At 41.9% G+C, this 10675-nt stretch overlaps 1 protein-coding gene across 4 annotated transcripts in view; it reads left to right on the forward strand.

The window, feature by feature from the left end:
- Positions 1-10675, forward strand: part of LOC139705736 (butyrophilin subfamily 1 member A1-like) — a 29251-nt gene that overhangs the window by 16523 nt on the left and 2053 nt on the right. For 3 of the 4 annotated variants that reach the window (XM_071611947.1, XM_071611946.1, XM_071611948.1), the window contains exons 5-7: positions 9239-9259; positions 9348-9374; positions 9479-9505. In XM_071611947.1, coding sequence (XP_071468048.1) covers positions 9239-9259; positions 9348-9374; positions 9479-9505 — 75 coding nt within the window. Of the gene's footprint in view, positions 1-4042; positions 4321-9238; positions 9260-9347; positions 9375-9478; positions 9506-10675 lie in introns of those variants that run through there. The other variant, XM_071611949.1, reaches the window with a different exon arrangement.

Raw genomic sequence — 10675 nt, forward strand, 5'->3', positions numbered from 1 at the left:
TGATTCAGAAATATCAGTGAGGGGAAAAATGATTCGTATTAGAATGTTTTCTTCCTTTCTCTACATTTGGGGTGTGTAGGTGTGTGCTTACTGGGTTATATTTGTCAAGAAAATGAAGAGTTCTGTTTTCTCTGGTGGTCTATAGATTAAATGTCAGATGACATCTAATAGTCACAAAATCTCTCCTGTCTTATAATCTGTCTCCTCTCTGACTTGATCTCATAATGACCTGAACCTCATGCCTTGGGTTGGCCTTCTCTGGAACAAAGATAGCCCCAGGTAAGAGCTATGGCCAGGGCTGCCTAGCGCACCTGCCCAGGGACATCCAGTCAGGCTTCACCTGACTGCAGGAGAAAGGACAGAAGGAGGGGTCTTACGGCAGTCCTGAAGTATTCGTCCTCCCATGGGGACATAAGTGGAGATGGACCATAGGGGAACACCCAGGATCCCAGTAAATGCCCTGCAAGACCAGATTGATCTTAGGCCTCTAAGCACACAGATGATCCTCCTGTAGGGCTCATAGTCTCCTTCCTGTCTGAAACCTCCCTGTGCATTGTCTTAAGCTTCCAGTCTAAGAGGAACCAGGGAATCAGGAGAGCTAGAGGAGCAACAGACCAGGTGGAGGGGAGGGAGCATGGGCAGGGCCACAGCCCCCACATTCCATAGAGAGTGGGGTCTGGGTGGGAAGCTTGTTTAAAGGGCTAATTGGAGAGCTATTGAGTCTGCTCCTTCTCAACTTCCTGGCTTTCAGGTGGCTCTTAAACCAGACACAAAGGCCAGCATGGCTGTCATACAATCACATGGAGACCAATCTTGTATAAAAGCCTGTTTATATGGGTTGGGCACAGTTCTGAAACATACTAGATAGTTTCTACTTTGGAACTTGTGGAAGGGCTTCTGAGGACACGTGCTGAAACCTGTGGCATGGAATTCCTGCATGGAGAAGCTGTTCGAGGTGTTGGGGGATGCACATGGACACTGTAACTGACAGTGGTTCTTTGGCCACGTGGTGGAGCCCATCTGGGGGCAAATGAGTCTGGGAATTGGATTACATGAGTTGCACTGAGAACACCTTTTGTGGCTGATGACACCTGGGCAGGATGCAATTGGGGACATTTTAAGGTGTGGATCAGAAAACAATAGGAGTATTTTTTTAAAGCTGTGGACACATGAAGTGCATTTTTATGGACATGCCCCTTGCTTGACTGTTAAGAGGAGCCCTGCTCATTTGCCCAAGGGAGGATGAAGCAGTCCCTACCCAGTCCTCTGTCCAGTGATATCTGTCCCTTAAGTAAGTCCTCACTTTGAATTATTCCACTTATAACGTGGAATTTGTGTGTGTGTGTGTCAGTTATAAATTCTCCCCAAAAATACTCTGGTGAGATTGAGAATCTTGAAGCTAGTTTCATACAAATCTCTGAAAATCCAGAGAATGATGTGCAGAATTTATAGATATTAATACCTATTTTCTCATCTTTGGGACTTCAGCCAAAACTTGAAAAGAGAGGGATCCTATTCACTCTCCCATCCTATTTCCAAGTAAACACAGTTGGAAATCTAAAGGTGGTTTCCAGTTCGTGACATGCTTGTTTATTCAGAAACCTGGAGTCCTCTCTGTGCCTCTCCTGAGCTGGGCTGACAAGCCTGGGCCCAGGTGCTGCTTTGTCCTTGGGGCTGAGTGGTGAGATGGGCCTCATCTACTAGGGAGAGGAGGGTGCTCTCCATCAGGCTTGTGTTGAGGTTGCTGTTTCTTTCCACAGAAGCAGTGGACAGAGTGAATGATGTGATTACTGAGGTTTGACAGGCAGTGTTGGACCTTTAAAACCAACATTGCCTAGTTCATGCTCTTTTATTATTATAGGAACACCAGAGTCCACATAGAATTGAATGTTCCTCTATGACCCCAGGCACGAAGCAGCCAACACACATTTCTCTACAAGTATTTGCCCCGGGGAAGTTGTTCACATATGTGCAGCTGGAGGAGACGGGCTGGTTTTCTGGGAGCTGCAGAGCTTGCGTGTGTCTATTAGGGGAAAGTTGGTTGTTCCATGTACTTAGCACAGACCACCTGTTCTGTGTGGTCATTAACAAGTAATGAAGGAGGTGCCATTAGAGCTCATAGATGTGAGGCTTGGCCTTGTCACCTGGCTGTGGAGCTGCTGAGGAGCTAACACTGAGGTAAGGACGGGGCTGGGGACAGCAAGGAGAGCAGCAGGACATGTGAGGAAAGGAAGTCCTAAACCCTGGAGTGGCTGACCCCCTGGTTCTAGCAGAGGAGATGAACAGTAGACAGGAGACAGACTCAGAAGGCTCCAAGGCAGACTCCAGGGCACATGGCATTTTATCACTTTGCTAATGATTTAGAGGGCAACAGAACAGGGAAGGTTCGTTCAGAAAAGGGCTGTTGTGACTGGAGTGACTTTGGGACGTGGCATTTATTCCCTGGGAACAGGATAGGTGACTAGGGTGCAATTTGCAGGAGGAAGTCAGGAAGGATCCATGGAAGTTCGGTCCTGTTGTCACCAGAATAAATAGAGCTAAAAGTCATGCTTGATCATTCACTTGTCAGTGTTTGGTCTTCAATGCGACGACTCCTGTCCACTCCTGGTTCATTATGAAGATTAAATAGTGTGTAATCCACTTAAAGACTAGAGGTAGAGCCAAAGGGAGGAATCCTGTGTAACTGAGTGCTTCGTCTTGCTGTGGATGGCTAGATTCATTGTTCATTCTGATGTGCCTTAGGAAGGAGGGGAGCAAGTGACGTTCATCCTCGTTTTCAAAGGACCTGCCCTGGAGCTGAACTTTCTGGGTTTAAGTTATGTCTCTTATCACTTAGTAGCTTCATCCATCTCTCAAAATACTTTCAACCTCCTGGGCACCTTCTGCCTTTGCAATAAGGCCACAATAATGCTAAGACAGGGGTACAGTTAATATTCAAAAGATCAGAACAGAGCTTGTATTTTGGTGGCAATTGTGCAGTTATTGGGTCTGGGAAGGGGAGATGGTTTTATCTGGGACCCTGTGAGACTAAAATGAACTTAGTGCAACTGCTTAGTTTTGTCCTTTCTGTGTAAAGAACAAACTGACTCATTGAAGTCATCACATAGAAAACAAGGTGTCACTGGACAGAAACTTCTCTCACGTGACTGCTCCAGCTACATGGTCCAGCTGATGGTGGTGATAACACTGAGCCGGTGGTATTGCTGTGTCACAGGACCCAGGCATCACCTGTACACATGGAGTGGAGAAGGGATTTTTGATATTGGTTACATTTCTATTTTCACTAATTCATGTAATTTTTCTTTTTCTTTTGCTAGTTTTCTTCTTGGCTAAAGTCACAAAGAAAAGTGATTTTTTTTTTTAAATTTTGGCATGTTATATTAGCCATTCTCTGTTAGGAGGAAAAATCTTTAACTAACCTCATGAACATGATAATTTGTCCAAGAAATGGCAGTGGGCTAAATTTTTAACCCTCAGTGAGGTTTCCTCCTAATTCCAGAGCATACTAGTAATGGTGTCATAAACATCAGCATGTGGACAACAGGTACCAGTTACCTGCCCAGGGTTCTTTCCTCAGAGCCAACAGTATAATGTGATTTTACTTTTTCAAATCACACACTGTACCCTCAGATAAAGTTCCCAGTGAATGCAGATACCAAGAGAACCCATCCCCTGGTTTTCAGAAGGGAGAGCCAGCCACACCTCCCTACACTGCCTCTGTAGTGACACTTGGGTCTGCTCCGTTGCACAGGGTGCCACCAGAACACGATGCTCCACCACGAGAGCTAGGGCATGCTGTCCAGAGAAGTAGAGCTGATCCACTGCAGGGCCTGCTGGGCCCTCTAAAGCTTGCCCACCTTGTGCAGCTATATCATGAGATGGTTCTGGGGTGGCTGCCAACTCCACAGAGTGAGCAATCCCCTCCACCAGAATCCTGCTTCTCCTACAACTTTTCCAAAGTGGGCTTTTCTATTCTTTAACACATTTGTGATAAACTAAGAAAACCACGTAAAAAACACCATTGCAAATTTTGTGTGCACAGCCTTACTTGCCTCAGACACCTGGTGCAGTTCTGATCTTGGCCCAGCCCTGGGAGATGGTGCTCTCTTAGCTGCCCCTGCCTTTTCTCACTTTGAAGTCACACTCAGATCCAGACCATCTGCTGAGAAGGACCTTCCCCACAAGACAAGCTGTGCATCAGCTGTGAGCTGTCCCCAGTGGACCTGCAGGACAAAACTCCACCCAGGCTGGATGCAGCATCAACCGTGAACTGATCCCCATCTGAAATGACACCTCCACTTTTTCACATTCCCAGTAATTCTGATCAACCTGTATTCCTAGAACTGAATCAGTTCTGGTTTGCAGTGAAGGAGAAAATAAATGAATTAGAAAAAAAAATCTGGAAGAAGAGACCATTTATCTATAAGCAGTCTAAGGGAGTCACCTGAAAACATTCCTGACAAGAAGGTTGTTTCACCAACATTGATGTCATTTTACACCTCACCTAAGGCCTTCCTGTGCAAATATTGTACTTCACAGTGTGACATTTGGGTAAGCCAGTTGGAAATGGTCCTCAAACCTGTCATTCAATATTCAAACAGAAATAACAAATGTTAAACAGATGAGCTGCGGAAGAACCAGCAGAAAAGATAAGCGGGAAGAGGCAGAGGGTGGACCATGAGGCTCCTCTTAGGCAATATTTGGAGTTTAGATGTTCATTCCCTAAGTGGTAAAAAATTCCCAAGGATTTAGAGTGAGAGTGGTTTAACAATATGATGATTGCATTTGAGATTTATTTCATTTTTAATGGGTGAATTAAAATTAGACGTAAGAGTTGGTTCCACTGTGGTATATCTATCAATGCATACAATATAATTTGGTCAATTTTATTTCCCAGTATTTTCACTTCTCCTCCCTTTCTTATTCCCCCTCATCCACATTTTCTGTTTTACTGATCTCCCTTCTGCTTTCATGTGATTCTTTTTATGCCTTTTATCGTTCTAGTTTCTGCATATGAAAGAAAATATTTGACCTTTGACTTTCTAAATCTGGCCTGTTTCACTTACCATGATGTTCTTCCAGTTCTATCTATTTTCCTATGAGTCACATAACTTCATTCTTCTTTATGGCTGAGTAAAACTCCATGTGTACATATTCTTTATACTTTCTTCTCCTGAAGTATACTACACTGGTTCAATGACTTGGCTATTGTATATATTTGGGCTTTGAAAAGACTGCATTACAGAATCCATTGGTGTGTTCAAGAGAGGGCACTGGAGGACCAGTGAAGGTCCTGCTCCATTGCTGAGGAAGAGTCAACAGAGCAGTGGAGCTGCTGGGAGTGGGGGGGGGGGGTGGGGGGGACACATTTCTGAAGCCCAGGATGAAACTGGGAGTACACTGGGAGCTGATGGAAAAGGCAGTACAAAAATTTGTCCCTGTTTCTTGAATGACAAATGGATTCAGTGATTTCAATCACTGGAGTCTGTCTGAATCTTCAGTTCAAGTAGTTTCTGTTTTATGTAACTAGGTGCATCTACATTTGTGACATCAATATTTACTATCATTATCTATTGGTGAATTGTTCTTTTTACGACTATAATGTAACCTTTGTTTTTTTCTGATTAATTTTGGCTTGAAGTCTGCTTTGTTCAATATGAGATGAGAGTGGCTACCATTGCTTGCTTTGGGTTTCCATTTGCATGTTATATCAATTTATATTATTTCACTTTCAGCCACTGACTGTCCGTGCCTTAAGGTGACTCACTTGAAAACAATATAAGGTTAGGTTTTTTTTAAAAAAAAAATTACAACCTGCCAGCCTACATCATTTAATTGGAGATTTGAGACCATTTATAGTCAATATTATTATAGAGAGATATTCACTAACTACTGCAATTTTGATTCATTTTCAGTGTTTCATTTGGTCCTGTTTCTTACTTGCTTAACTACTCTTCAAATGAGATTTGTCCATTTGTAAGCTCTGAGATTTTTTTATTTCTTCTGTGTGTATTATTTCTGTAAGTATTTTTTATAGTGCTGGCTTTAGTCATGAATCTTATTTTCTGCTTATCTTTGAAGAATTTAATTTCTTCTTTGATTCTGAAGGATAGTTTTATAGGATATAGCAATCTTGGTTGACAATTTCTTTCAGGACTAGGAAAGTCTCATTCTAAGTCCCTTTGGGTTTTAAAGTTTATGCTGAGAAATTGGAACTAATTCTGATAGGCTTGTCTCTAAATGTAATCTGATGTCTTTCTCTTGAGATTTTTAAAGCTGTGTTCTGCATGTTAGACATTTTAATGTGTCATGAAGAGGATCTTTGTTGTCTATTTGGGATTTTGAATGCCTCCTGTATCTGGAAAAACATCTTATTTTCAGTTTGAAAAAAAGTGTTCTGTTCTGTTATTATTTCCCTGAAGAGGTTACCTGTGTCCTCAGCCTCAACCTGGCAATCCTGTTCCATTCCAAGGATTCTGAAATCAGGTCTTTTAATGTCATCAAAGTATTCTTGTATATTTAGGTTATGCTTACTTGTTTTCTCTTTTCTAATACTGCATGAATCCTCAAGGCAAACACTTTTTCTCCCAAAGTAATGTTCTGATATTCTGTTATCCTGTCTTCATTATGATCTACTTTATTAGAGATAAATTTAACTAAATATTTTTGTTTTACTTAATGAGTCTTTTATTCCCAAGATTTCTTTTTCATTATCTGTACCACCTTACTGAATTTTATGTTCATATTCAGTACCGAGTTTCTTAATTTATTCAGTTGTTTTTCTGTATTCTCTTGGTATCCATTGACAATTTGTATAATCATTCTTTTGATTTTTTTATTATTTTGATTTTTTTCATCCACTTCATATCTTTGGAATCAATTACTGATAAAGTATAAACTTTACAGTTGTCATGTTGCCTTGTTTTTTTTTTTTTTCATATTTCTTGCATTCCTGCAATTGGTTTGTGTATCTGTTGAGATGGATTTATCTTTCACACTGATCTGTGGACCACTGAGTCAATTTTCTTTTTTCAAAGTGTTCTAGAGTGATATAGATTGATACCCCTTATGGGTGTGGTATCTATAGCCTTTGTATTAATACTATTTTCATCTAGAGGAGAATGTTCATGAGTGGACCTAACCATTCCTACTGGGGCATGCTCATTTTCTTGGGTTTTTTTTTTTTTCACTTCTGCTCTTTGTATTCAAGTGTCAACAAAATTTGAATTTGTTTAATATATGTGGGGACTAAGTTGCATTGTTTCTTGATTCAGTTTATCTAAGGAGCGGATTCTCTCCTCTCCTTATCTCTGACTGGAAACTCACAGGGCACTCTCTTCTCTTTGCCTGTTTCACTCACATTTTGCTAGGTATACCTTAGGTCATGCAGTAGGTGCAGCATGGCAATATTTGTTATAATCTCCTGCAGCAAATGTCAATGTGACCTTCTCCAGATGGCTCTCACTTAGCTCTCCACTTGCCAAATGAAAAACACAGAGAATTATTTAGATCCAAGTTCACTGTGCAGGCTCTGAACCCACTAAGTTGAGGATCCTTTTCTCTTCTACAGTGTTTCTCTGCCAAAGGTCCCACTGTGTTTCTTTTTCTGTTTGTCTCATGTTTCCCCTCCCAGGGAACTGGCACCACTGCTAGTGCCACTGCCACCACCAGCTGGATTACAATGTACTTTCTTGTTCTCTGTTCAGTGCACCCAAATTTCTAAATCTCTAAGAGACTCTGATTGCCACTTATTGAATTTCACCTAATTCCCTGTTTCACCAAACTTGCTGAGGAACAGTACCTTCTGCTTGAGTACCAAACCTATGAACAACCGCAAATCCATCTTTCCTCTCATCTGCCATCTTGAGTCATATTTCTTTTATTTTTTTAATTTTTATTTTTTGCATTGTCTTTAGTCTTTAAGTTCAAAAAGCTGCTTTTTTTACATTTTAACTTGATTCACTCAGGTCATTTTTCTCCACATCTATTTTCTTTCTATTTCCCTTTTTTCATCATGAGAAACAGAGATTTTTTTTCTTTGATCTTATCTAAATAGGAGGAAAAGACAAGGGCTGGGGATATAGATCAGTTGGTAGAGTTTTCCCTTGCAGGCACAAGGCCCTGGGTTCAAACCCCAGCACCACAAAAAAGAAAAAAAAAATGGGGTGATGGGGGGGGGAGTCAGTAAATAACCAGAAAGAACGATTTCATTCTATACAGTTTACAAAAGTAAGTACTATTTAGCAATTCAGTGTTGCTATAGAAGAGAGCTTATTTTCATGATAAGTATTGAAAATTGCTTTTAAACTGGATAATGACAAAGGATAGTTTGATCCTTTCTCATCATTGAGTGGCAAAATTATACTAATGCTTATTAAAAAAAATTAAAGTATTAAAGCTTATTAACTGAAATCCAATAGGATTATTTGTCTCTTCATGTGATTTGTTTATTAAAAAGAATACATGCTATTTTAAAAATTTGTATTTGTAATACAACAAAAGCATAAAATCCTCTGTCAAAATCCAAAGGAGAACCTGAGATCCCATTTTTGTCCTCTATAGCAGTCTGCTCATAGCATTGAGCTATAATTGACAGGTGCCTGTCAATGGCCCTGTAGGGGAAAGACCCTATCTTGCTCATGGTGATATCCCTAGTACAGAAGGCAGAACCTGGATTAATGTGGGTCCAGTAAGTGTTTCCTGGCCAGGTGTGGTGGCACATGTCTGTAATCCTAATGGCTCTGGAGGCTGAGGCAGGAGGATTAAAGCACAAAGCCAGACTCAGCAACTTAGTGAAGTCCTAAGCAACTTGCCAAGACCCTATCTCAAACTAAAAATAAAAAGGGCTGGACATGTGGCTCAGTCGTTAAGCCCCCTGGGTTCAATCCCTGGTACAAAGAAAAAAAAAGTTCACTGAGTGAACAGGAAAGAGTGTCAGTAGCCTCAGGAATGCCAAGAAGACAAATGGAGACAACACGATGGCCTCTGATGAGTAGTAGACTGTGATGGACATAAGAAGCAAACTGTATACGACTCAGGACATTCAGGATCTCAGGATCTGGGGAAGTCCAGTGTGGAAACATAAAACAAGATGCCCTTTCAGTCTGTGCCTCGCAGAGTCCAGCAATCTGACTCAAAGGGTCACTAGAATCCTACAAAGATGTAGTCTAGGATGAAACTTATTGGTGTCTCAGATCACTAACTAACCCTTCTTTTTTAATTTTTTTCCATTTTTTAGAGAAAATCATTGAAGAACTTGGTAAGTTTTATATCTTTTTTCCATGCTAAATTGGAAATTCAGCCTCCATACCCCCAAAGCAAATATCTCTCTGTGTGATTGGTTGCAGAACAAAGAACATCTCTGTCAATAAAAGGTAAGCAAAGTTACGTGTCACACCACTGATACCCCACAACCATTACCTTCAACAGTCTTTTCTCAGTCACTCTGCTAATCTTGAATGTGTCCATCTCATTGCAGATCTGAAGGAAGCTCGAAGTTTTGCAGGTAGGTGCACAGAGAAGGAAGTGTGGTTAAGGATAACCTTATGCCTGTTCTCTAACCTCTCTGGGATTCTATTGTGAGAGAACAGGTTATTCCCTAATGATATATGAGATATAAGTAGGCAAAAAAAAAAAAAATCCTCAGATGCTGGATATAAGGACCTAAGTTGGCTAAGGCATAAGCTCTGGGCGGCACAGACATATCAGGGTCTCCTAACCCTGACAGGCAGGCTCTCGTCAGTTAGGAGCAGGTCCTCACCATCCTCTTGTGACCACCACCATAGAAGTTGGGTTGGAGCAGCTTCTCTAGGAACACCATAGAACTCTTCGGGGTGATGATGAAGAGATGATGAAGGGTTAGGTCTCTTGTCTCTCCTTTCCTTTCCAACTTCAAACCCTTCGTGTCCACCAGGTTATTCTCACCAACAGGAACACACACTTTTTCCTCCTTAGTTTTCTTAACAATAAAGTAAACAGCAATCTCAGTGAACCCAGTCTCTCCATCAGGCTGTTATCCTACTCCCCTCTCCCTTTCCAGAACAGCCTCATTTCATACTTGTAAATCCTCTTTCCTAATTTGTATCCTCTGCTGTCTTCCCACCCCAGCTCCACAAATACCCACAGCCTGAAAACGGCCCTCATGGTCCTCAGTGTTCCCCACCACCCTCCTGCTGCCTCCTAGCTCCACTTCCTTCCTCTCCCTCCTCCTGCGTCACTGGCCAGTCTCCTGCCGTCTGAACCCACTGCTGAGCTTCCGCCTCTGAGCTGAGCAGGGGGATCCGTCTCCTTGACCTTCCCAACCCTTCTGTTATGTCCCCTCTGTCCATGGAGGGCCTGGTGTTCCTAGTGCTAACACCTGGAGACCTTCTGAGTGTCAGAACCTTGTAAAGACCTTTCCCAAGGGGTTTCCATGCTCCACCCATCTCCTACCAGCTGAGGCCTTGCAAGCTCTGAGGTGACAACAGAAATCTGTTCCTTTCCTTTATTAAAGGACCTTCAGACTGTAGGTGGGATGGTGTCCTGGATTTTAACAGCATGGTGTTTATTTTCTGTGTTGATGAAAAGGGCCTAGAACACATGTACCTTGTTCATCTGCCCTTCTTTGACCCCTCACAGAGAAGGTGAAGGGTCTTTTCTTATTGCTTACTAGTAACTGATCTCCTTCCTTCTGCAG

Source organism: Marmota flaviventris, chromosome 5 (assembly GCF_047511675.1).
Source record: "Marmota flaviventris isolate mMarFla1 chromosome 5, mMarFla1.hap1, whole genome shotgun sequence".
NCBI lineage: Eukaryota > Metazoa > Chordata > Mammalia > Rodentia > Sciuridae > Marmota > Marmota flaviventris.